Source organism: Clinocottus analis, unplaced genomic scaffold, assembly GCF_023055335.1.
Source record: "Clinocottus analis isolate CAN_PGR_092001 unplaced genomic scaffold, fCliAna1.0.p SCAF_8, whole genome shotgun sequence".
Lineage (NCBI taxonomy): Eukaryota > Metazoa > Chordata > Actinopteri > Perciformes > Cottidae > Clinocottus > Clinocottus analis.
In genome coordinates, this window is record NW_027176240.1 from 16,830,666 (window position 1) to 16,857,479 (window position 26,814).

A 26,814-nucleotide genomic window follows, 5' to 3' on the forward strand; every position below is an offset into this window, starting at 1 on the left:
TGAGTGAGTTGTCAAAGTTGAGGGTTGGGGTAGAAGCGGACACTGTGAAAGGGGGATATGCTTCAAGGCAACCCTAGCGAGGCCGCTCACGAGGTTCATCCTTTCTCAGCCAGCACCGTTGGAGTGGTTGAGTGCGTGGCGTGGATGGATTGGTGAAATTGATCAAAATTCACTCAACAAAGCCAACTTGAGTCTCACTAAAACGCCGCCAACATGCCGGCCTACTTCCAAAGGCCAGAGAATGCTCTGAAACGAGCAAACGGTGAGTATGAAGGCAACCCCGTGTTTCACAAATGTCAGACATTTGTGCTAACGTGCCGACGTTAGCTGCGTGAGCTCGAACGCACCGTCACTATGCGGCGACGCGATTAGCCCTGCTAGCTGCTAGCTTGAATGGCGGGGAAGCACTGTCGTACTGCTACGTTCGTGTTAAGCTAACTGGCTGGGCCTTTTTTGTGGGGGACTTAGCAATGATCAAGCCAATGACATTTTTTAGAAATGTAGCTTCGGAGGCCATTAGATAAGGTCGCTTCATAACTTTGACACGTCAATGGGATCGACTCTTTGCGAACATTAGTGTGGCTTTGTAAGCTCTCTGTTCTATTCTTGTAGCGTTAATGCTAATGCCACGATCATCAAGCACCCTGGGCCTAACAAAGTCAGGCTCATTCAGCCAACCACGGCTGTGGGAGTGGTGCGAGGTCTTCAGGTTTCCTGGTGAACGTATACGGTTACCGTTACTGTCAACCTTTAGTGGAGCTTATGTGTGTCCATTTGTCGACGTGTTTACACAGAGTTCCTTGAGGTCGGTAAGAAGCAGCCAGCTTTGGATGTTTTGTACGATGTCATCAAGAGCAAGAAACATCGAACATGGCAGAAGATCCACGAGCCTATCATGCTCAAATACCTGGAGCTGTGTGTGGATCTTCGCAAGAGCCACCTGGCTAAGGAGGGTCTCTACCAGTACAAGAACATCTGCCAGCAGGTATGTGAGGAGAAATGGGGGATGTTGCACAGATTGTGTCGTTGTTGTAGTTTTATGGAGTTCGTTGAATGTCTGTCTTTGCTTTCAGGTGAATATCAAATCTTTGGAGGATGTGGTTAGGGCTTACCTGAAGCTGGCGGAGGAAAAGACTGAGACTGCCAAGGGCGAGTCTCAGCAGATGGTCCTGGACATCGAGGATCTGGATAACATCCAGACTCCTGAAAGGTGAGACTGCTCAATTGTAAGATGCAGAAATTATGTTTTTCTGCATCATGGAAAGTGTACATTTTACATGATAGAGAATCTAAATTGATGTTATTGTTGTTTTGATAATTGTGTGTATACAGTATACTGATGCCACAGCTAAAGGTACAATATGAGACAAGCTATCTTTATGGCACAATATTTGTAGATTTTGTGTTTTCGTGGTTTTTAATGCTGCATTACAGTACGGTCATGTCATTTATAAAACATGCCAGACTGTACTAGCTGTTTTATTGTTTGCCTTAAAAAAAATCATAATAGCCACAGTGGTGATAATTATTTATCATAATTGTGTAAATATGAATGAAATATTGATGTCCAGGTGTTTGGTCAAAATGTGTCACCTGTTTTAGTCCATATTACTCAGCCCTAGAGTTTAAGATGATTAGTATGTGCTTATAAATGTTAAGATGGATCATTAACCTTGAGCTTGTTGTGACTTCAGTGTTCTCTTGAGTGCTGTGAGTGGAGAGGACACTCAGGATCGTACCGATCGCCTGCTTCTCACTCCCTGGGTAAAGTTCCTGTGGGAGTCCTACCGCCAGTGCCTGGACCTGCTGCGGAACAACTCCAAGGTGGAGCGCCTGTACCATGACATTGCCCAGCAAGGTAGAGAATCTGAACACTCCTTCACAGCAACACATACAAGGAACACATACAGTGGATCAGTGGCTCATGTGCAACAATGTCTAACCATGAATTAAAAGTATGACAAAAACAATGTGTCATGTGTAACACTTATTCAAACTGAATATCTTGTTAAGAACAGAGTGAGATAATTTTTTTAGACTGTATTGTTAAAATGTTCTATATCCAAATCTGTGTTCATGTAGGTAGATGTTACTAAATGACAACATGATGAACACAGTCATAGCTAATGTTTTACTAGGTCCAAATATAAGATAAAACATTTGCCGGTACATTTCAATGTAAATATTGCTCGTGTCTTGTTTCTATAAGATTATACCATGTTAATAAATTCATAGAGAAAATCATTTGAAAAATAGAAACTAAAAACGGAAATTCTGTGTTGAATGTTACAAAATGTTGGATTTAATGTCTGGTTGTGTTTTCTGCAGCATTCAAGTTCTGCCTTCAGTACACCCGTAAAGCAGAATTTCGCAAGTTGTGCGACAACCTGCGGATGCATCTGGGTCAGATCCAGCGCCACCACAACCAGAGCACGGCCATCAACCTGAACAACCCTGAAAGTCAGTCTATGCACCTGGAGACTCGCCTGGTGCAGCTGGACAGCGCCATTAGCATGGAGCTCTGGCAGGTCTGTCCACCAAATACGAAATCTCCCAAAGGACACTATTAGCATGCATGCCCGTTTACATGTACTTTGTAGAAATGTAAATGTATAAAATGTTTCCAAAATTCTTTCAACAGTAGTCATTAGTGTTGTTTACAACAATCGTGTTTGACCTGTAGAAAGATGAAAAACAAGTATTCTTCCATATTGTTCATATAAATCTGTCACATGGTCAAAGGGAAGATGATATTGTAACTAATGGAGCTCTGTTTGTCTTTTTCCAGGAAGCATTCAAGGCTGTTGAAGACATCCACGGCTTGTTTGCTCTTTCCAAGAAGCCTCCCAAACCCCAGTTGATGGCTAATTACTACAACAAGGTGTCTACTGTGTTCTGGAAATCTGGAAATGCTCTCTTCCACGCCTGCACCCTCCACCGACTCTATCACCTCTCAAGGGAGATGCGTAAAAATTTGACCCATGATGAAATGCAGAGGTATAGTATTCATTATCTTTAAATAAGTGCAAATGTGTCTCTTGTAGTGACCAAATGGATAATGATACTTGCTTTCTTTAGGATGTCCACCAGAGTCCTCCTGGCCACACTCTCTATTCCCATCACCCCCGAGCGCACCGACATTGCTCGGTTGCTGGACATGGACGGCATCATTGTAGAGAAACACCGCAGGCTGGCCACCCTGCTGGGCCTGCAGTCGCCACCAACCCGGCAGAGTCTCATCAATGACATGGTACATTATCTGCACAAGAAAGCTTTGTTAGGTGTTATAGGTCTGAACAGTGCACTGGAATATCTTTTTTAGTACAAAAACAGCTTGCAAGTGGTTGAACTTTAGCTTTTAACCTGATCTTGTAAAATTATTAATTGCTTTTAAATGTTTTCACAAATATATATTTTTATGTTTGCATTTTAGGTGAGATTTAACTTGCTGCAGTACGTTGTACCTGATATAAAAGAACTTTACAACTGGCTTGAAGTCGACTTTCACCCTCTGAAGCTCAGTGGAAGAGTGACAAAGGTAAATAATCTGCCCGCAACCAGCTTGTTAATAAGAAAATACACAATTCATCTTTGTAGTTTTTATAATATTCACTTGATTCATTAAATTAGGGGACCCAGCATATGCTAACAGACTTGATTTCCCATTAGGTGCTGAACTGGGTGAAAGACCAGGCTGAGAAGGAATCTGATCTGCAGCAGTATGTCCCTCACCTGCAGAGTAATACCATCCTGAGGCTTTTGCAGCAGGTAATTATCTTTAGACTGTTTCTCGTAGAATGCTGTCTTCAATCACATCTACAATGCTGTAGAAATATTGTACAATTGTAGAGATCTCATTATTCTTCATCCATTTTATTAGGTTGCACAGATCTATCAAAGCATCGAGTTCACGCGTCTGGCCTCCCTCGTTCCATTTGTGGACGCCTTCCAACTCGAGCGCTCCATTGTTGATGCAGCCCGGCACTGTGATCTGCAGGTGAGGCCAAGATCAGGAGAGAGTGCATTTTGGATGCATTAACTAATTATTACAATAACTGTGTAAACCAACAAGTGTCATTACAGTTAGGAGTGTTTACTTATCTAACATTTATTTTCCCCCTGAAGGTCCGTATAGACCACACCTCTCGAACTCTGAGCTTCGGCTCCGACCTGAACTACTCGACCAAAGAGGATGCCCCTGTTGGTCCTTTCCTGCAGAACATGCCCTCAGAGCAGATAAGGAACCAGCTGACGGCCATGTCTGCTTCTTTGGCCAAAGCCATCCAGGTCATCAAGCCTGCCTCCATCCTGGTGAGTTAACCCTGTGACCGAGCCCCGGAATAGAAACCTGATCCGTGACCAACTTTTGCTTTGTTTATACTCTCACATAATGCTAATACACATATGAACTTATTTCCATGTATTATTACACTCTGGTTCATGATTAGTGTCTTTTGGCACCATGTTTTGTTCTACAACTCAAAGCTGTATTTTGATGTTTTTGTCGTTTCTCAGCAAGAGCGCGAGGAGCAAAATCAACTCGCCATTGCTGCGTATTTGAAAAATTCCCGCAAAGATCACCAGCGCATCCTGGCCCGTAGACAGACCATTGAAGAGCGTAAGGAGCGCCTGGAGAGCCTGAACATCCAGCGTGAGAAGGAGGAGCTGGAGCAGCGGGAAGCTGAGCTGCAGAAGGTTCGCAAAGCCGAGGAGGAGCGTCTGCGCCAGGAGGCCAAAGAGAGGGAGAAGGAGCGCATCATGCAGGAGCATGAGCAGATCAAGAAGAAAACTGTCCGTGAGCGGCTGGAGCAGATCAAGAAGACTGAACTTGGAGCCAAGGCCTTCAAGGATATTGATATTGAGGTATAATGTGGATTGCTCTTTAGGTTGGATTCCATATTGCAGAAATATGTAATATGTAATATAAAGTTAAATGGTGAAACTAACAAATCTGTTTTGTACAGCATCTTGAGGAGCTGGATCCTGACTTCATCATGGCCAAACAAGTGGAGCAGCTTGAGAAGGAGAAGAAGGAACTTCAGGAGCGTCTGAAGAACCAGGAGAAGAAGGTAACGGAGTGATCCATCAGGGGAAATATCAGTCACGTAGATATGAATTGGACACTAATCTTTCTTCCTTTCTAGATTGACTACTTTGAGAGGGCAAAACGTCTCGAAGAGATTCCTCTTATCAAAAAAGCTTATGAAGAGCAGCGTATCAAGGACATGGAACTATGGGAGCTCCAGGAGGAAGACAGGGTATTTAAACACAATACAAAACAACACTGATTAAAAATGACGTGCTTGGATCAAAGCAATTGAATACATCCAGTGGAGTATCTCATATTGAATATTTTCTTTTTATTGTAGATCAGTAACATGAAAGTTGAACGGGAGAAGGCCCTGGAGCACAAGAAGCGCATGTCTAGGATGATGGAGGACAAAGAAAGCTTCTTGTCCAAAATAACTGCTGCCCGGAGCTTCATTTATGAGGTAAGAGACTTAGCATAGTACAAGCTGCCTGAATTCCAGTATGGTTACATCACCTTAAATGAGGAACCAGTATGCCGGGAAACCGGTATGCGTCAGTTGTCTGTTTGTCGATCGTGCTTCGGTTGTTTAAATCTCGTCATATACAGTCGCTTTCATGGGCTGCGCATTGCTCAAAGATACGACCTTGCGGGTGTTTAAGCACACAACAACTCCTAGTTGTTAGAATCAAAATGCAGATGAACTTACGTGATCCTGCGGTAATGACTTCAGCATGAAACCGATACTGTTTCTAGAGCAGACTGGCAGAATATGACTAACGTGTGACTTCAAAATGCACTATTCTGTCTTCTAAAGGAAAAATTGAGGACTTTCGAGGAACGCATGGTGGAGGAGAGGAAGAAGCGCCTGGAAGACAGAAAGAAGCAGCGCAAAGAGGACCGGCGTAACGCTTTCTACCGTCAGAAAGAGGAAGATGCACAGCGTATCCACGAGGAGTCACTCAAGAAAGGTAATTCATTTTGGTTTGCACATGTGCACTGGGACAGTCATGATGGAGAAGCAGGAGGACATTATGGCAGAGGTAGTTAAAGTGGTTGTTTTGAGGTACATTAGTACGACGGCTTGGGCTCCGTGGATTTTGGATGGAAGGTGAAGTTGCGCATGACAAAGTGTAACGTCAGGAAAATATTTTTCTAAACGTGGCAGCCACCTCCAAGTGGCTATTCCTTTTTGTAGCGTAATTCAGAAAAGTTTTAACATGTTGCCTTGTTCTTTTGTTACAGAGCGTGAGGATCGTGAACGCATTGAACTGGAGCAGCGAGAGGAGGAGGAGCGGGAGTACCAGGAGCGTCTGCGCAAACTCGAGGAGCAGGAAAAGAAGCAGCGTGCTCGTCAACAGGAGATCGAGGAGAGAGAACTTCGTCGTCACGATGAGAAAAGGGCCGCCCCTGAGGAGAAGAACAAGGTACTCATTTTTTATTTCAGCCGATGGCAAGAACCTACAGTCCTTGAGTTTAACGTTGAGTTGAATTTTCATGTAAATATTAAAAAAATGTGAATTATAGGTAATTCACTGAATATTTATTCATATGTTACCCAGGATAATTGTGATACCATGGTAGCTAGAATAGAACAAAAACAACATACATAATTTATTTTTACTGCATTGTAAAATGTATTTAAATCCTCTATATGTAAAACGAGGAAAAGATTACATGTGGGTATACATACAACAAAATAAGAAAATGGATCCAAACAGTTTTTCGAAGTATTGTGATGCATTATAATTGTGTCATTCCTAATATGGCAGTGTGATGGAAGGGAGCTCATATATATTGTTTTATGTTCAAGGACTGAGTGCAGAGTAATGGACTGCATGCTAAAAGATTGACGCTTTGTAGGGACCAATCAAGTCGCCAGACTGCTGAGTGTCACTGATGTAATAGAACAACGCGTCTTGATTGATTTTGTTTGGCTCATGCAGGACTGGGCCGATAAGGAGAATGAGAAGGAGAGTGAGAAGGAGGAGGGGGGATGGAGAAAGCGCACGGAGGGCGAATCAGAGAGGCGTCGTCCTGTGCTTGACCGGTAGGGTTTGGTGACTATTTGGCATATTTAATCATCCCTTTCTATTGGTCACCCCAATAAACCATGAGAGGCTACTGTTAACAACGTCCGTGCTCTTCCTAGGGAGTGGAGAGGAGGTGAGGAAGACAAAGAAGGGTCCTTCAGACGAGAGGGCCTTCGTAGGGGTGGAGATGACCAAGGGCCCCGGCGAGGCTTTGATGAGGATAGAGGGCCGCGCCGTGGCGGTGATGAGGACCGTGGTCCACGCAGAGGTTTTGATGATGCCCCGAGGCGTACCTTTGATGATGACCGTGGCTTCAGACGTGGCTTTGACGACGACAGAGGTTCTCGTAGAGGCATGGATGACTCCAGGGGTTCCAGACGTGGGATTGATGACGATTGGGGCCCCAGAAGAGGAGGAGATGATGAGAGGGGTGGAAGGAGGGGTATGGACGATGGGCCACGTCGTGGTGCCGATGTCGACGACGAGAAACCCTGGAAGCCTGTGAGCCGACCTGGTAAGACTGTGATGGAGATGTTGTTTACCTGGCCAATGGTTTATTTACTAAGCAAACTGCTGAGTAGCCCAGCGCTTAAACGTGACGTCCAGTATAATGATGATCAAATGATTTAGCTGCAGGTGGTTGGCGTGAGCGGGAGAAGGCCCGAGAGGACAGCTGGGGTCCGCCCCGTGACGACGCCAAAGCGGAGGTTAAAGAAGAGGGAAAATCCAGCGACACCTTAAGAGACCGCCGCCCAGTCAGGTGGGCCTGATAGATCTAGGACCTTAGAAATAAATGGAAAGTATAGCATAGTAATGTTTTCCTGGTCAGTTATATTAATTGGTATTAATTCACAGAGAGGAGAATACTTGGAGAAGAGCAGGCACAGAGGAAGGAGGAAGCTGCTGGAGAGACTCTCGGAAAGATGACACTGACCGCGAGGAACGTCGTGATGATAATCGCAGCGAGCGCCCCCGAGAGATCGAGCGCCCCCGAGAGATCGAGCGCCCCCGAGAGATCGAGCGCTTCCGGGACATCGAGCGCCCCGATAGAGAGCTGCGCCGGGATGACCGTGAAGTCAGAGCCCCGCCCAAAGAGCAAGAGGATGGTAAGCAGAGTGTGATGTTAAGTTATAACCATAGCATCCATGACACTGTTACATGCAAAGGTTTCCCTAAAATATGTGGCATTAGGTTTGTTCGAGATGAGCCAGTTCTGCGCAGAATCGATCGCCGGCGATCGATGCGCAATGCAAGCCGATTAGATTTGTGTCCGACTTTGTCCCGAATTGCTCTGTCATGCGTACGTGGTCAACGTTATTCTCATGAGAGCGAGCCGGCTGCCGATTTTGGAGGCAGGCGCCGCAGTAGCTCCCTGCCGACTGCGTGGCCCAGTGCATGATGGGAAATTCTGGCTGTCGCCACATCAGATTGGCTCTTAGATCTGACAGCAAACGTCACGTAGAAAATTATTCTTTTATGTGTAGTTGTTATTCTTGACACTCAACTGTTGACTATTGAATACTCAAGTGTTTAATCTAAAAACATCTTGTGTGGTTGATAATAATAGAGCTTATTTATACAACACATCAGAACCAGTAGTAATGCATTTCACTGGCAGATATAAAAAGAACAAAGGGTGCAGCAACACACACAATTCTACATAAATATTTATTTATAAACACAGATGAATGAATCCAAACGTGATCTGTAAACTACAAGTAGCCTAAAGATCAGAACTAACAGGAAGTCATTTCTTCCTGTGAATATTTTGATGGCAGCTGAAAATTGTCTGACTTGACCACATTTTTTTTGTCAACGCCTCCTGTTCTCGTCAGGATTGCAGTTGAGGCGCAGCTCTTTTGAACAAGCCTGTAGTTAAAGGCTGAGGGACGCACTTCCTGAACTTCGAAATGTGTTTGAGTTCTTTGCTTATGGTTGAAGGAAAAGCTTCATTAACATCCAGGCTTCACATTTGTCTAATTTACTCTCGGACCAATGACTGTTTGATCCAAAGATGGTGGCGTTCATCAGGTACACTTGTCACAACTGTGTTAATCATCTTGAGTGCCAGAGTAACTAAATGAAAGAAATCACTTCGAAGTAGGTTTAAACTTGATCTAGCACTATTTTGCCGAACAAAACAAATGGGATACACTCTATGGGAGGTGTTGTATTCTGCCAGCAGAGGGCGCTGTTCACCTTTGGTAATGCTACGGTAAATGTCTTAAAAAGACACAAGGGAGGGTTATGTACAATCTCCTGAACTCGATGTAAACTTGTAAAATCAACGTGTTCTAATGATCATCTTTTAAAAATTTTATTAGGAGGTTCTTGGCGTCGTGGAGGCGAGGAGAAGCGGGAGGAGCCGGCCAAAGACCGAGAGCAGCCGCCCAGAGACCAAGAGCAGGAACGTGAGCCCGACAAAGACAACCCTCGTCGCATCAAGAACGAGACAGACGATGACGGCTGGACCACAGTACGCCGCTGAGTAGCAACCTCTCAGCCAGTTAGCCAGAGTGGTGAATTAATGGCCACATGCTTCTGATTTGGATTATTCCTTTGTATGACATCTTTGCCAGTAGTTTTCCTGGGGGTTATCTTTCATTTGATTTTAAGCTTTTTTTTTCTTGGGTTTCTTTCAATTGATTTCCAGCTGTTTTGAACCAGAGGCTCCTCACCACCCAAAAACACCATCAACCAATAAACTTGTGTACACCTTGGACTCATGCAAACCATCAATGTACACATGACTGCGCCCAGTGGTTAGGAGTGTTATTACCTTCCATTAAAAAAATTAATTGAAAAAAAGTCAAATTGAATAAACTAAAAACCAATGTAGCTGCTCCATCTTTTACTGCGAACTCTGTGCATCACCAACTGCCTCTTTTAAATATTTAAACTTGACATAGATGATGGTATATTATGCCACAGAGCCACAATTCATAATAGTCTCTGCTCTTCAGCTAATATTTCAGACGCTTCCTAACCTAGTGGAATTGACATTTTGATGTGCATGCTTAGAGTATTCCATTGGTCTCGCCTGATATCAAGTGTGTGGTTCTATCTGGCTGCAATTAATGGTACGAAACCATTAATTGCATGTGTACAGATAAAGCCTTTATTAATAAAGATCTTTGTTCACCACCTATTAAGTTGGTCTCATTCTCTATCAATATTGAAGATTGCAGCACACTTATTAGATATAGTCTGGTACTGTATACAAAACTAAACCAATGAGCCCAACTTTGGTGTAGGTGGGCACACAATGGGTTGAATGGTTATTCTACAACTACTCGTATCTACAGTAGGCCATATTGTTAGAATTTAACCCTTATAGACTACCTTTGAAAGTTGTGAAGATATAAACTAGACAACCTAAAGAACAGTTATAGATCCTAACAGTTTCAGTATTACTTTCAAAGAGCCTCAGCAGTGAACCCTGAGCCTCAGTCTCCCAGATGTGGCGCTGTTATCACACTACCGACGCGTGGCCACTAGAGGGCGGTGAAGCTCCGCGGAGAGGACGCGCGAGAGCACGAGGTGTGTTGGTTCATGTCGATCACGATCAGCAGTTAACTGTCTGAAACTCAGTGGTGAGTTTGTAGTCGTCACCAGTTATCAAAACCAGTAACGTGATGTAGAGTTGTAAAAATAAAAATAAAACTCGAGCATGATGAACTTTTCCTTTAAATGTTTATTCGTTCCGTAACAACCGATGACTTTGAATTTGGCTCAGATGACCGAAATGTAGCTGCGTTTAGGTTACAGTAATAATGATGCTAATAATAATAATAATAAAAATAATAATAATAATGTGCGTCATGGGTAAGATGTATTAGGTAGTATTACAGAAAAGGCTGTCTACCTTAATGAACTGACAGAAGCGAGTTCAAATAAAACATCCCGAACAGCAAATCTGGATAATAATAATAATCTAGAATCACACATTTTTACAATGTCACGTCAGGCGTGTTATTTGTTGGAGCTGTTGGAGCTCTGACGGCTTTGCGAAATCATTTTATTCCATTGTGTATTTTACTTCATACACAGACCCTTGACCTGCACACAAATAACCCTGAACCTGTCGATAAGCTTTGCATGGACCCTTGGCGTAAGCTACGATACTTTATTTAAAAAATAGCCTGATAATAATGGAAATAAAAATACGATTATTAATAAAAAATAATAAGGATCTCACACACTAAGATTGCTATGCACGACCCTCTGGTCCCTTAAAGGGCGACTCTTGATTTTTTTAACGTCTAAAAAAAGAATACAAACAAAAAAACATATATATATAATATATATATTTCCATTCAAATAAAATATAGATCAGAACATTGCATTGTCTCATTTTATGGGCTGCATCTATTCAGTTCCGAGCCTTGTGACTGTGACTCCGTGTGCTATTAGTGTGTGCTATTTCTTTATGAAGGCCCCGTGTGCGCAGCACACACACACACGCACACACACACAGGGTGACAGGCTGCAGACCCACATACTCCAATAAACACCTGAGCATGTTTGCATTGAGCAACAGTGAGTGACAGCAGCGACTCATACGTGGGGATGTGTTATTGAATGTTGTTGGTCCTCGCGCTCTGTCTCCTGTTTAATAAACGCTTGTTTGAGTCTCCCAGACATCCCAGCCACAGAAATTAAAAGTCTTCAATTTGAAACTTATTCTCGTGTAATCTGGAGCAGAATGTAACAGGAGCAGCTTCTATCCACAAATCCAGTGAGAAAACCAACAAACAGGAACAACATGTAGAAAAAGAAACGAAGGCCGACTGATGAAACTGATGCTGAACACCGACAATATATTTTAATAGAGCCGATTAGATGTTTGCGCAACATTGTCGCGCATAATTAAAAATAATCACTAACACCAAATGCCCCCTCCCTCCATCCCCCACCACTCTAAAACAAATAAAATGAAAAATAACTGAGGTTGAAGCTGTCACAGCCCTAAAATGCAACCCCCCCCCCCCCCCTAAGAAAAGCAGGCTATACCTTGAGCTCGGTTCAGACGAGTGTGCTAAATGTCCTGGAGATATATGTGCGCGCGTGAGTATGTGTGTGTGCGCGCGCGCGCGCGCGTGGGGGGGCTCCTTCTCTGGACGAATCCGTTCCGTGTTGCGCGCTCGAGTCCGCCTCTCCGCGCCCCTGCTTCCCCATTGACGCACTTTTTAAGCGTCTTCCTCTCCTCCAGCTTAAGGCGAGCAGCAGCGGCAGCGCCAATCACCATGCCATTACAGAGGGAGCTGTTTATGGGACTGCAGCGCTAATTAGGCTCATGAACTAACAAATCTGCCTGCACCAAACCCGGCGAGGAAAACGATCACATCCATGGATTAGTCGGGGAGCAGCCGAGCACTTTTTATTTTTTGGGGCTTCCCCTGAACGCGGCCGCCTTTTTTTCCCCCCCACAACTTATTTATACCGCGCACAAACTTTCCCCCTTTTCTTGGGTGTGGAGTATTTTTTTTTAAGCGAGCGCGCCGAACGACAACTTTAAAGTTAAACTGGGGAATCTGGACTATCAGACCATGTTCCAGCCGGCACCCAAGAGGTGTTTCACGATAGAGTCTTTGGTGGCGAAGGATAATCATGTACCGGCGTCCCGCAACGAGGAGCCCATCCGGCCGGCGGCTCTGAGCTATGCAAACTCCGGCCAGATGAACCCCTTCCTCAACGGCTTCCACTCCGGCGGCCGCGGCGTGTACTCGAACCCGGACTTGGTGTTCGCCGAGGCGGTCTCTCATCAGCAGAACTCCGGCGTCCCGGTGCATTCGGTGGCCCCGCAGCACGCGCTGGCCGCTCACCCGCTTTCCTCCTCACACAGTCCGCACCCTCTTTTCGCCAGTCAGCAAAGGGACCCCTCGACGTTCTACCCCTGGTTATTACACAGATATAGGTACTTGGGACACAGATTTCAAGGTAAGTTCTCACAACGCTTCGTTTGGCCCTTGTGCGCCGGCTGGACTGTAGTTGTTGTTTAGCTTTTTTTTCTTTCTTCTTTTTCTTCTCTCTCTCTCTCTCCATCACTTCAGACAGCAGGATGAATATGGATTTTTTTTTTTAAATATGCGAAACTATAGCAGAGCCGTTTTAAAGCCAATCCTCATCAAATTATGAGGCCACAACTGATACTTATGTAATATTGTTTCGTTTAAAAATAGATTTCCTCGTTTGCAAGAAATAAAAAAAACCAATAACAACATAAGAAAAAAAAACACTAGTCGTAGAAATAATACTAGTTGACTTGGCTTCTCTGTCAGTGTGCTGCCTGTGACGTGTTGGACATGAGGACATGTGTGTACACTGCTGTCCTGCAGCTTAAACGGATAACAGAGTAGATCCATGTCAAAACCAAACGAATGTACCTCGCTGCCTATTTCACAGACGCATTGCACATTTGAACTAAAATGCACATTTTTGTATTTAGTGATGGAGAAAAAAAAATACAAATGAACTGGCTGCTTATTTGACCGTCTATTACTAATTTTAGAAAGCTGACATGAGTCAAATGTCGGTCAATTCAACTAAGATAATTCGTTTATGATATGTTTTTTACTGCAGTTGCTTAAATTGTTGTATTTATTACTGCGATTTCTCAACCTGAAAAATAAAAGTAAAATTAATACATTTTATAGAAAGTAATTCAAAATTAATTTCCCACGCTTTTATTTTTGTATTTTTGGGTTGCTGTTTATTTAAACGTCGTCATGCTATGTCATTTGACCTTTTGTTTACAAAGGTTGTTTTTGAGCTAATTTAATTAGGCCCAGGATTAAACCAACGTGCTGGTCCCTCTTTGCGGCACGCGGTGGTCTCACGCGCGTTACCTGGAGAAAGTCCACAATAAAGCAGCTATTAAAAGACAGATACGTGTTCGGTAAATTACCAAATGATAGACTCGTGTCAGACATGATCATCCTGCTGTGTCTACAGCCTGCTCTCGGTCCACCATTGTTTCTAGCTGTGCGCAGGCCTGCTGCTTGTGATGGCAATGTTAATATCTTATCCGATCCGAGAAACAGCTCCTGACGGACCCTGGTTTTCTGCCCGTTCCCAGGTAATGAAACGAGCCCGGAGAGCTTCCTTTTGCACAACGCGCTGGCCAGAAAGCCCAAAAGAATCCGGACAGCTTTTTCACCTTCGCAACTCCTGCGGCTCGAACACGCGTTTGAGAAAAACCATTACGTGGTGGGAGCAGAGAGAAAGCAGCTCGCCCACAGCCTTAGCCTCACAGAAACTCAGGTAAGAAACACCATTTTATCCTCAACAATAAAACTCCACATCCTGTCACTTTTCTGCCATCGAGAACAATGCACTCCTTTTATTTTAAAACGCGTAGAATAATGCTCCATGTGTGCTGAATATCGTTTTAATTGTTATTATTAAAAAAAAAACACATTTCTCACATTATGGCTGATGTAGTATTAAAGCTAATGCTTTTATTATTTAACATTGCACTGTACGCCTTGGAGCTTTTTTTTAAAAAAAAAAAGCAGGCCTCTATAAATTGAATGTCCCGTCTGATAAAGAAAAGACATGCAGTAAGCAAAGCAATAACTTTCAACAATCAGCCATGAATTGTTTCTACACAGCAGGCTCCACAAATGCATGTTGTCAATCGAAGACAGGGGCTTTCTGTTGGATCCGATCCACTGTCATTGTATAGGCCTAACCTCATTTCAGGAGGGGTTGAATTACTTTGTTTTGGGGGGAGAATGTTGCCTTTCAAAATGGAGGGCAAATTAACCAGTTAACCATTTTATGGGATAGGCGACACAAAGCGCGAGGCGGGTTCAGTGGATTCCCCCTGCCATATTTAAGATGCTGTTTGAGCCCATCAGCCGCTGTCTTTTGTCCGCGGTGTCTCCTTTGGACGGCGGGGCCTTTGGAGGGACTGAAGGGAGAAATGAACCGTCACCTACTTTAATTAGCCCACTGAAGGCTTATTAAATGCACCTCAGTGGCCGTTTAAGAGTAAAAAAAAAGAAAAGAAAAAGGGGCTGCAGAGTGACAAAGCAGCAGCAGAGCATTTATCGATTTAGAAGTTGTTCATTCCCGACATGCTGAGTCCATTTAGAGGAGTGTGTGAAAATCTGTGTTTAAAAAAAAAACAAAAAAAACGTCTGGCATGCTGGAAGGAATAATCACACTGTTGAAGTGCTCACATCAGATGTTTCAGAGACCAAGTAAAATCATTTGAAAATGACTTTACTCTATTTAATTGTATATTCATTTTATTTCTAAGGGCGTTCGTGCGTTGAATGAATATTGGGCGAACAATTGTAATCGGAGGATTAAAATGCATGGATTCATACTTTCACGAGGATATAATTGATCTTTGTTTATCCCGGAGGTTGTTTGCTCTCTGATCACCACCTGCAGGTCACAGTTCACCTTCTTATTTCTGCTTAGCCTCGCTCCAAACACTGCGCGTCCCTTTCACGCGTGCTTTTACGCACTGTGCCAATCGCGGTTTACCTCGTGACACTGATCCAGGTTGTTGTTGTTGTTGTTGTTGTTGTTGTTGTTGTTGTTTTTCTTAAACCTTTGTTTTTTTCCCCCTGCCCTTTTAGGTAAAAGTGTGGTTTCAGAACCGGAGGACGAAGTTCAAGCGACAGAAGTTGGAGGAGGAGGGCTCGGAGTCTCAGCAGAAGAAGAAAGGATCGCATCACATAAACCGGTGGAGAATGGCGACTAAACAGGGGGGGAGCCCAGAGGAAATCGATGTCACTTCGGACGATTAAAAAAAAAAAAAAGGAAAGAGAGAAAGACTATATAAGCGTCCGAGTGAAGGAGGACATGGATAACGGAAGCCGTGTAGAGACAGTGAGGGGGTACAAAGCCAATGTCACATTTCAGATCTCCGGAGATCGGCAGCTGAGGGTGAGAGAAACCCGACTAGTGGCACTGCTGTCGCCGCGTGGGTCTGTCAATCCAAATGACCCGGGTGGAGTGTCTCAGCCCATCGACCTGAACCTTTCCACGCACCAACCACCACCACAATCTCCCATCTACCACCGCCTCATTTTTTCTCCAATTCATATTGGACGTTTGCACTTCAGAAGTTTTTTTTTTTTTTTTTTTTTTTAAACGTTTCCACTCAAGATACCAAAACACCAACTGCTTTTGTACAACTTGAATTGCATGGTATTTTTTTTTTCTTCTTCCTGGTAGTTGTTTTTAATTTGACAAGTTTTTCTCAAACAAAGAAAAAAAAAACAATTTTGTTTTGAACTCTATTTTCAAACAGAGATGTCGTGCTTCTTCCTTTTTACAAAGTGTGCAGTCTTTAATTAATGATTCTCGTGTAAAAGTGATTGTGAAAACATATGAAGTAGCGGTGCTGCGATATAGTGTATTTTCTTTCTTTTTTTTGGAAAAAAAGTACAAAAATTGAATTTCAATTTACAAAAAAAAAAAAACTTTCTAAAAAATGAATCAGACTACAGATTAAGTACTTAAAGGGAAGGTATCAGGACATTCCTTTAACCTAAAGCTTTACACATGTCTCGCTGTGGCCCCACGCAGCCTTCTGTCAGGATGACCCTCCAGTGAAAGTTGCCACGAAGGACTAAATGCAACAAATGAGAGTTTAAAAAAAAAAAAAAAAAACTTCAAGCACTGAGCGTATTCCATGTACAGAAATGCTAAAAGTTAATGTTTCTGTTAAACCCTCTTTTACAGAATGTAAATACTTTTTGTGTTTGTGTTAAGTTTGCTACAATTTTAACACAAAGTATACTTCCAAGAAGTATGTAATTGTCAATATTTTGTCAATAAAGTTTTATCAATATGTTGCGCGCAGTAAAAGTAAGACTTTTGATTACATAGAGCGAGTGAATGGAGGAGGCCTCCGAGACGAGGCTCTTCGGGGCGACGCGATGTATTCTTACTTTACTCCATCAAACAGAATCACGTGGAGCTTTTGCTGATGTGGCGTTCGGAGTTTTATTTCAGACCGCAGCCTGTAATTTGTTGTTGCTCCGCGTTGTTTCCCGGGCTGCTGTTGTGTTCTGGAGAGGCTGCAGTCTGCTCCGCTCCGGCTACAAAGAGTCCCTGCAAGCTTTTGTGAAAGTGCAAATCAGTTTGGGCAATTATCATGCGAGTAATATGAGGGGGAAAGGGGATGCATTGCCCAGTGGTCCACTTTAATCTCTTAATCCACGGATCCAAGGGGCCTTGGTTGGACATAATTTAGTACAATCTGACTACCCCTCACGACGCGATAAGGGAAGGTTGCAATGTGCCGCAAAATGGGATCTTTGTTTAAAATCTTGTCTTGTGGCTCCATCGTGCTGCAAGCTGCTGCTTTGGACTGAACGGGAACATTAGGACCTCTTCAGGAGCTGCAGGCTGCACTATAGATGCTATTTACAGCAGGAAGACATTCTGTTTACACACAGCAAAACAATGCAGCCACTTACCCCAAAAAGTCGGACAAATTTAAACTGGATTATGATTTATTTGTGTGAATACATAACAAGCACAACCTCGGATCTTTTTCTTTTTCCGGTGCGATGTGTTTGTTTAATTGTTTCTTACACTAAAAAGGAGCTGTTTTTGTGGTTTGGCTATAGGCGGATAGGGGGGCATATAGGGAATTCTTAATCTTATAACTGCAATAAAAATCTTTAGAGAATACCATTAGCTTTGAAAAAAACAACCTAAAAGCTTTATTACAAACCCAGCTTTGAAATAGGGGGGATTAGAGGACTGAAAGGGTCCCACAATAGTTAGAAGAAAAGGTTTCATGCTAATGAGGTTAATGCCCTTTGTATCTCCGGACTCCACAACTTCATTACTCCTATCTCGGGCAACACCGAGCGGCTCAGAGCTTCACAATCCACTCGAGCTTTTCCCTACCCGGCCTCTAAAGAAGGATTTGATAGCAGTCCTGTTCAAACTAGATAATTATATCTTTTCAAGTTGGAATTAAGATAAAGAAAGTGCAGTGGAGGCGGTGAGCCTTGATCCGCCGCAAACAAATTTGGCGCACTCTCCCCCCCTCTGTGCGCCTGTATGGACACACAGGAGACGGGACAGGCTTCTCATTAGAGCCTGGCACAGTGTGATTAATTTAAACGCGTTTGTTTTTAATCTGGAAATATCTATGTTTTTTTTTTCTTCTTCTTCTTTTTTATTGTTGCGGCAGCTCCGTTTATGTAAAATACACTATTGTATTTGTTGCGGACGTGAGGAGAATTTCGCAGGTTGAGCAACACAATTCTAAACCCAGATTTAGCCAAAAATATTCTAAAACGCAAAATTATTCCTTATTCTGTAGGCACCCTTCCAAATATTTAAATGAGAAAAAAAATTGTTGGAATAGGCATTTTTGAAATTACTGTGACGCTCGGTCCAAATAATCCCAAATGCAATATATATATATATATATATATATATATATATATATATATATATATATATATATATATATATATATATATATATATATATATATATATATATATTGTTGCAAACAGAGCTGGATTAATATTTCTAAAACAATCCTCATTTCTTTCCGATCTCGGCTCTTATAAAAAAGGACGATCAAGAGCATTTTGAGACTCAGGTCACATGAATATTGTTGGTCGAATTCAAACAGTGTGTGTGCATGTGTGTGCGTGCGTGCGTGTGTGTGTGTGCGTGTGTGTGTGTGTGTGTGTGTGGTGATGTAAAGTGGGCCCTTGCACATCAGATCCCTCTCCCGCACGCTCGTGCTGTGCGTGGAGGGCCAGCTGCGGGGACCTTTGGTGACCCGCTTATCTAAACTTAAGCTGCTCCGCTCCGTCCAGGGGCCACAACTCTCCACAATTCATCACAGCTCCTGAACAGTTGGATTATTCCTGAAATATTCACAGCCGAGCCAGTTTTTTGGGACGTTTTGGACCTATAAGCCCCGCTTGCATGAAACATTTAGTCCGCAACGTGAAATGATTATCCGCCATTGAAAAGAGTAGTCGCTCCTATCAAGTGACCCCACTGACCCAAAACCTCTAATCTGCAATTAGTAGGTATAATTACGTCCGCTGACACCACTAATGTGCAGAGGGAGGGCTTCGGAGGAAGTCGGGCCTCGTGTTAGTGCTGGAAGTCAATAATTGATCGAGCTGAAATCTCTTAAGTTTGGAGAAGTGGCTGCTGAAAAGCCTGGCTGTTTGTCAACATGTTGCCTTTCTTATTTTTATTTCGGGGAGCGTGTCATCGGGGTGGGGGATGTGGGGGGGGGGGGGGGGGGGCTGTGGGCCGGGCCTGTCACGAAGTCCCGTCAGGACTAACTTGATCTGTCCCTCAAATTGCCTCTGAAATTGATCCTTGAAAGAAGAGAATGAAGCCCACACAACTCCCCTGGCCTTGACATAAGGTGCAGCGATAAATATACAAGACTAATGAGCAATTACTATACAATCACCCCTCAAATGGCTTACATCATAATAAATTAAACATCGGAGCCTCGGATTGAGTTTCTTTCTTTATTATTCATAACGAGGGAGGAGCGTTTGCAGCCACGATGTGCTCTGATGATTATGTTTTCCGAACGCAGCCATTTTTCCAATTCGCCATCGGAAGCAGGCATCACTTCTTGACTCGGACTGATGAACGAGTTCACGGACCATCGGGCGGCATCGACACCACTGCGCAGACGCGAAAATAACTAGTCGCACGTTTTTTGTTTTTTTTATTGTTATGGATTCGCTACTATTTGTTGGAGGAGATGACGCGTTTAAATACACACATAAAAACACAGACGCTCACACAGTGTTCTTAAACGCAGCATTTAACCGCCGGCTACGTTCAATGACAAACATCGTCGTGGTGAAAGCCGAAACTCTTTGCTTAATTGGGTGAAACAATAGCTTAGTTAATGTTGCGTCTAAAATACATTCGAATCTAATTAAGGCAGTAATATGTAAATAATATATGTAAAGTCACATTTGAATATTATTTATTTTGTTGCAAAGTGTTTGATTAAAAAAATACTCCATCACAATTAATTAATTCAGAGCAGGGTCAAAGTTTGCACACACACACACACACACACACACACACACACACACACACACACACACACACACACACACACACACACACACACACACTAAGGACTTGGCACCAAAATGGGATTGTTAATAGATGAATGAAGCCCAAGAGCCACATTACAAGCCTCTCTGACAGACCCATAGTGGCTCCAGTGCCCACATTCACCGAGGTCACGGCACAGACAACATGACCAAGAGATGTCACAGAACGACAAGTGAAAAATGGCCGTTTCACAATAAAATATTCACGTGAGCTGCAAATCACAAAGCAAACTTTTTCCACCTGCACAGACGTCTCTTTCTCCTTCTGTCGGGCTTCTCCTCGGCCCCAGAAAGCCCCGCGCAGTCCGCGCAGTCTCGGCTCAGTTTGGGAAGCCTCAGAAAGTTTAAGGCCTTCATTAGCTGTTTTTTCCCTCTTACTATCCAACTGGCCGACAACAGCAAACGCGCATTTTCAATGCATTCTTATTCGTATGACCTGCTAGCCCAAAGATTCCAACGGTTTATTTTCTTTAATGACAGGGGGAATTTGGGCTGTAATGTGATGCAGTTTCATTTGCATATAAGTGCTTCCCACACATGCACCAGCTCTGAAGAGAGCAATTGTTGACCCCCCCCCACCCCACCCTCCTTTCCACTTCTCCTCTGAAGTTCCAAACATTTTATAGGTTGTATCTACGACCAGCATTCCCCTCAGTGCACTAATGTGTAACATATGGCGGACTGTACACCTGATAAAATACCTCAGGGGCCCTGCAGTTTGGAAAATCCTCAATTCGCTCCCTAAATAAAACAAACAATGGCCCCACTAAATATATCACATGTGCCTGCTGAGCTATTCTGTGTCTCTTGACCTGCGAGTCCCCTCCCACATCTTCAGCACTGATACGGGTCTATCTGCTAGCTGGTGCCGTGGCACAAGCAGCAGGTACTCCTGAGAACAATACCACCGATCCAAGAAGCTCCTGTCGTGCCCGGCTGCTGGCTGAACAGGTTGCAGAGCGTGGCCTGCTCTCGTGTGTCTGGCTCTGTTAAACCCACGTCCATGTTCTGTGGCGCCCCATGTCAGGATAGGATCACCTCCAATGACATTAGCTCACATCTAAAACTGGAGCCATGAGTCCTCGTTCTCTTCTGCGCTTTCCATCCCTCTAAATGTGGCTACAATTAGAGCTGAAATGTAATATAGCTGCCGGTGTGCGGGTTATTGAACAGACAGGTGAAATTGTGGGCACCTGTTCCTCTGTCCCTGCTTTGCACCCCTCGGAGCTTCGCTGTGTCTCCCCCTCTTGGTAGCTGGGAGGGAGAGAAGCCCCCCCCCCCCCCCCACACACACACACTCTCCCTCCCTCCTCCAAAAAACATGAAATATCAAGTTTCTGTTGGCCGAGTCTGACGGCAGTTTGAGTGCTTAGTGTCTGGAAAGTGAGGCTGCATAAAATACTCGTGGTGGACTTCTTGGACAGAGGCTGCACATGGAGAGTGGAGGGAGCATCGCTTTCCCTTATTCTTTTTCAACATTGGAGTCATCTGAGCTTGTGACACATATTCAAATTGTAATTTTAGATCTTTGGGATTTTCATTAAAGAGCTTTGTAATAGATTGGTGTTGACTAAGTGAAACATAAAACTAAAATAAACCCAGCACAGGAACTACTACTTATTCTATAGCCATATACGTCCTATTTATTGAGCTATTGATCTGCTTGTGATAGGTTATACACATGGTTTTGCTGAAAACTCATTGCTTATGGTTTAAATAATGCAATGCTGACACATTTTTTCTACGGTGATCTTGTTTATTTAGTATACACATACATATTTTTGTACAATTCATTAAAGCAGCACTGAACTCCTGCATTATAAGCATTAATATTGCATATAGATGTCTTATTTTGTGGGACAATATGGATCAATGACCAATATCTCAGCACTGTAGATGCATCAGATCTAATCTAACATTTAGTTCATAAAAAGCAGTGGAATACACAAACAATAGAATTTGACAACAATCATATGAAAATATCGTTAAAACAAATTGTGCGAAATGACAAAAATAAAGTATCCACAAATATTACGCATAATGAATTTAAATACACGTTCTAATGTTACGACTGAAAACAAAACCAAAGACTGAGACGGTGCAGAAAAAAGTAGCCAGCTGCCGTCACACGCCTCGCTATTTAAAAACATAACTCTCTTTTTACGCACAAATTTAAAATATTGACCAGTGATTTATATCAAGTTCCATTTTGAAATGTGGATGAAGACATTCTTCCCTGCATGAACTTAAGAATGACAAGTAACACTGAGCAGAGCACTTAAATCTCTCTGAAGCCTAATTTGCAACAGACAGCATTCATAACACACAAGCAGGGTTTTTATGACATGACATGATAATTCATGAAGTTTCGCTTCGCCACAACTTCATGCAGCGTCTCCATGAACACATGACCCAAACTCTCACGCCAACTCTCGTTAGCCTTTAATACAACACCGAAGTTATTTGTGGCGTCGACGCAAAGCCGCACCAATTCCCTGGTCAGTGTGGCCGTCATGCCCGCCACACACACACACATGGGCTTGACGTTGACTAATACTCACAAACAGTGTTTTCCTTGTGTGTGTGTGTGCGTGTGTGTGTGCGTGCATCTCATACGTAGGTATCTCTACGTTCTCTGCTTGTGGCGTGAAAAGGCTGTCGGATCAAATAGTCCATGGGTATGTTTTAAAACATTGGAGGCCCTCTGGGTTGTGGCGGCAAAACATTTCGACGACGTGTTCAGCACAAACACCTCACTGAAGAAGTGTGTCTGTCGTCGTGACCCCCGAGGACGGAAAGGCTGCAGACTCCAGCGGAGATGAAAGCACAAAAGTTGGACCCAAAACATGGAAGTAACACAAGGAACGTGACATCGGGGGGAAAACAAGAAAGAGTCTCTAGCTTCTTTCCTTGGGCGGCAGATTTTCTTGAATTTCCTGTCATAAAAAAAGAAAAGAAGCGCAGCCATGTGTTCAAAATGTGTTAGAGTGCGCTGATGTGCCCGACATCTAAACACAGCGACGTGGAAAGAGAAGAAAAGCCGCTTGTGCGTAAACATTGGGGTTTCAACATGGCGGCTCCACGGAGTCGGAGCATTGCTTGACAGGCGGGTGTAAATGATTGGTAGTAGTAATTCAGGTTGTGACATCTATTATGGGCCAGTGAACACCTTAACACCTCCAGAGAAACTAACCCAAATTATACTTGCTAATCATTCACTCCCATTCACTCATAATGTTCTTCCTCCACGCTTAGCCATTCAAGGGAAAAGGCCGCCAACATTGTCTAACAATCTCAAGAGGAGTTTTCCGAGGGCGGCCTTCTAATTAATAACAAGCATAACTTCTTGCAGAAGGGTTTATGTAAGCTTCGGGTGGAATAAGGACCCGTCCTCGCACGCCGGGGGGCTCTGGAGTCGGACCAGCGACGACTGGGAGCTCTCCAACGTCCGGTCGGCCGGCCGGCGCTCCATTATGCATGAGATGTGCTCTGCGCCTCACCTGGCTCTAACTGCTGGTAACGCTCACCGGCTAAAGTGCTGTCTGCCAGTATAATTGGACGCAGTGTGAACATATGAACTCCAAATGCATGTAATCCCACAGCAATGACTGGCAGGTGACTTTGATGACGCACAATGATCTGCGTCACCTTCTCCGATTAACAATCCGGGACTATCAAACAGCAGTAAGAAGAAAAGAGCTGCACCTCTGAGTGCCGAACATATAAACAAGCTAGTAGCAATATGTGTCATTTTCATATGTCCTGCCTCATAGCTTTTGCCCCCCCCCTCGCTTTCCCTCCCGCCTCCTCCCTTCTCCCTACCTCACGGCAGTCCTATGTGTTTACAAGCGAGGTATAATGGCAGTGGGGTGTGTAAGTGCTGCAAGTTATTTTGTCTTTGGAGGTGAGGACATGGCAAATCAGACCACTTCACACATGAAAGGCAGTCGCAGGTTCATTTAATTCTCTGTGCCTCTCTTACCCTGGATCTCGCTGTCCTTTTAGGGGGACTCCAGAGGCTAGTTAAAAGGTGTCTGATTCTCACCATGAATCTAATTAGATCTCTGACTGAGGTCTTAACATCTCCTTTGAAAAAAAAAAAAAAGAAGAAGAAGAGAAAAAAGAAACGCACAGAGGAGTAAGGTGCTAAAGCCCCCTACCCCTCGCCTCCGCTGCACCTTGGCCCGAGCCGTCCCCTGCTCCCTCCTTTTCTGGAGAAAAACAAAGTCCTGCAGGCTAATGAAGTTTGTAATTAAGGAGATTCTGTCAGGCTGAATGAGTAATTAGGACGCAGGCTCTCAGGGGTGTTAATGGTGGTCATGCAGGCTCATGGATGGCCAAAGAGAGCCCCTTTCATATACCTCACCGGGAAATGAAAGTAAAAGACGAGGGCTCTTTTTTGTCCTTTTCTTTTCTCTTTCCTCTGATCTGTTTTCTCGCAGCGAGAGGCTCCATCTTGCTGGTGGTGCACTTGCTATACAATAACATGTTAAATATGTGCAATGTCATTTTCGATCAGAAACAAATGCTAGCCGGACTGCATGCAATGGCTCTCTTGCTTATTGCTTCCAGATGAGCATGTTTACATATGTCTATGGGAAACATGACTGCATTTGTTACTCCACTTAATTTGCTATAAATTTCTGACGTGTTGTGAAATCAGATATGATTTGAGGGAAACGGCTGCGGGACAGGGCCGCGCTCTGTTCTCGGTGAAGACATCTCCGTTCTAATTATCACATTTACTTCAGATTGGTTGACTGTGCTGCTGATAAAGAAAGTTCACCTGGCCTCAATTAACTATATTTATCTCAGATTATCCCTCCACGAGATTTCTGCTCTGGCGAAAAGATTAGCATTATTAAGAGTCGCATATGCAGGATGAATACATTTTCAGACAAAGTGACATCTCTTAAGGATGAGAAATTAAATCAATGAAATGGGAATCAAAAGGGAGAAGCTGCATGTTCTTGGGATGCTCCAGCAGGGCCCATATTTCAAAACTCTGCTGCAATACGACAATTTACATCAACTGATCTGCTCTTCATGGACAACAAATTGAAAAAGACATTTGATAATTGTTTAACTCTCATCCGAAGCTATCTGGAATTAAATTTGTCCATCAAAACGTGGCAGAACAGTGGAGAGATTTACTTAAATTTGCTATTTGGTTTCGCAGCAATCAGCACAACTGGTGTGTTCAGACACAAAGATAGATACCATTATTACCACAAAAGTGACGCCGCCAAATGAGCACACACACACACACACACACACACACACACACACACACACACAGGCTAGGAGCAGATTAGTGTGTTTTCAAGCTGACGTCTTTGACAGATACAGTGGGACGAGCCTCTTCTTCAGAGGTGGATCTCTGTGATCTCGGGTTAACCTCGACATTCTCTCAAATCATTTACACTGTTCAGACTGGGAAGTGTCCCGCTGCGAGGCACAACACCTGGGCTTTGAACCCATGACCTCACATCTGAGTGCTCTCGCTGAAGCCCCGGCTGCCTCCCGGTCAGCTGGAGGATCAGCGTGGACAGACAGGCCCAAAAGTCTTAATTTCCTGTTTCGCCTGCAACCAACCCTTCCAAAACTACAGAAAAAAAGGAAAAAAGAAATGCTACCTGCATTTCAGGTAATATACATCAACATAACCAAGGTATGACCTCTGTGAGGACAAATCATGTTTTCATTCCAAATTCACAAACCAGTTTTGTAAGAAAACCACCAGAAGCAAAATACATGAAGGTTTTTTTTTTTTTAAGCAACGCTGAATTTATAGCTTTTGATACGGTTATTCCAGATTTTGTGATATCTATTTGTTCTTCACGATGTTTTCATTGCCGTTTCCCATTCTGCTCCCTCAAACACAAGACAGACCTGAGCTGCAGACTCATTACAGGTTCAGTAGAACAGGTGTTTGTCAGTTTCAGGCAGACCTACGTGGACGAGGCCTTTTCATGTTGGCTACTTCCTCACACATTAGTCTTCCGCCAAATTGCTGAGAGTAGAGGCTTTGCCCGGCCCATCCCTCACAGTCCAACCTGACCTCTATCCCCTCTGCGCTTCAGGCAGGGCTGGAGATAAAAAAAAATAAAAAAAAGGCTGAAAAACGGCTCGAGGAATCCTAAATATTAGTGGTTGTAAATCAGCCCCCAGTGGCCTATGAATAGCAATTATCTTTTTTGCACTAATAAATCCCCCCAGTCACAGATAAGATGGTTTCCCTTCCGAACCTGCCGTAAAAACAGCTAAGTATTGAGCTAGCGAAAATGGGAGGGGTGCAGCAAATAAATGAGGGCTCTTTAGCTGTGGATTACACTCAGTCATGAGAGGAAAATATGTAGTCTTTTGTGCTGGCGGTGCCACTACATCTCGTATAAACCGAGAGGGGAAACGGCGCATGATCACAGGACTTTGGGAATTCAGATGATATCAAGCCAGAGCTCTTATCAGCCTCATCAATACCTGCTAAACAAGACTCACTTCAGTGCACAGCGACTTTCAGCTGGCGGAAGTGCTGAGATTTCTCGAAAATGTCACGGGGGGGGGGGGGGGGGTGTATTGATCTGATAGCAACATTCTTTGATTTTTATCTACAACAGGTCAACATGGACAAGGTTTAGCTATTGTGGAG

The 26,814-nt window shown here is 43.7% G+C and overlaps 3 protein-coding genes across 4 annotated transcripts in view; 2 read left to right on the plus strand and 1 right to left on the minus strand.

The window, feature by feature from the left end:
* Positions 1 to 59: 59 nt before the first annotated feature.
* eif3s10 (eukaryotic translation initiation factor 3, subunit 10 (theta)) lies at positions 60 to 10,214 on the plus strand. Its single transcript, XM_068567920.1, has 22 exons — positions 60 to 262; positions 795 to 985; positions 1,074 to 1,210; positions 1,695 to 1,858; positions 2,329 to 2,528; positions 2,789 to 2,997; positions 3,079 to 3,250; positions 3,434 to 3,538; positions 3,670 to 3,768; positions 3,881 to 3,997; positions 4,126 to 4,311; positions 4,516 to 4,863; positions 4,965 to 5,069; positions 5,145 to 5,258; positions 5,370 to 5,492; positions 5,847 to 6,000; positions 6,275 to 6,456; positions 6,976 to 7,079; positions 7,182 to 7,576; positions 7,693 to 7,822; positions 7,918 to 8,168; positions 9,387 to 10,214. Exons 1-22 carry the CDS (start codon positions 214 to 216, stop codon positions 9,548 to 9,550), a joined length of 3,699 nt encoding a protein of 1,232 aa, XP_068424021.1. The 5' UTR covers positions 60 to 213; the 3' UTR covers positions 9,551 to 10,214.
* A 2,082-nt stretch (positions 10,215 to 12,296) lies between these two features.
* On the plus strand, positions 12,297 to 16,786 carry emx2 (empty spiracles homeobox 2). The gene is made up of 3 exons (XM_068568196.1): positions 12,297 to 13,002; positions 14,141 to 14,325; positions 15,657 to 16,786. Exons 1-3 carry the CDS (start codon positions 12,612 to 12,614, stop codon positions 15,825 to 15,827), a joined length of 747 nt encoding a protein of 248 aa, XP_068424297.1. The 5' UTR covers positions 12,297 to 12,611; the 3' UTR covers positions 15,828 to 16,786.
* Positions 16,787 to 17,100: 314 nt separating this feature from the next.
* The window catches only part of LOC137780012 (rab11 family-interacting protein 2), a 94,339-nt gene continuing 84,625 nt past the window's right edge, over positions 17,101 to 26,814 (minus strand). The window contains exon 9 of one of the 2 annotated variants that reach the window (XR_011077099.1): positions 17,101 to 17,146. The gene's annotated coding sequence lies outside the window, so the exon portion shown is untranslated. Of the gene's footprint in view, positions 17,147 to 22,528; positions 23,102 to 26,814 lie in introns of those variants that run through there. The other variant, XR_011077095.1, reaches the window with a different exon arrangement.

What these genes read in the sequence shown, in the direction of transcription:
- eif3s10 (XM_068567920.1), top strand. Translation starts at nt 214, where the DNA reads ATGCCGGCCTACTTCCAAAGGCCAGAGAATGCTCTGAAACGAGCAAAC. An exon ending in TGAAGAACCAGGAGAAGAAG is followed by an intron (nt 5,070 to 5,144) that starts GTAACGGAGTGA and finishes CTTCCTTTCTAG; the next exon opens with ATTGACTACTTTGAGAGGGC. An exon ending in AGCTCCAGGAGGAAGACAGG is followed by an intron (nt 5,259 to 5,369) that starts GTATTTAAACAC and finishes TTTTTATTGTAG; the next exon opens with ATCAGTAACATGAAAGTTGA.
- emx2 (XM_068568196.1), top strand. Translation starts at nt 12,612, where the DNA reads ATGTTCCAGCCGGCACCCAAGAGGTGTTTCACGATAGAGTCTTTGGTG. An exon ending in CTTGGGACACAGATTTCAAG is followed by an intron (nt 13,003 to 14,140) that starts GTAAGTTCTCAC and finishes GCCCGTTCCCAG; the next exon opens with GTAATGAAACGAGCCCGGAG. An exon ending in TTAGCCTCACAGAAACTCAG is followed by an intron (nt 14,326 to 15,656) that starts GTAAGAAACACC and finishes CTGCCCTTTTAG; the next exon opens with GTAAAAGTGTGGTTTCAGAA.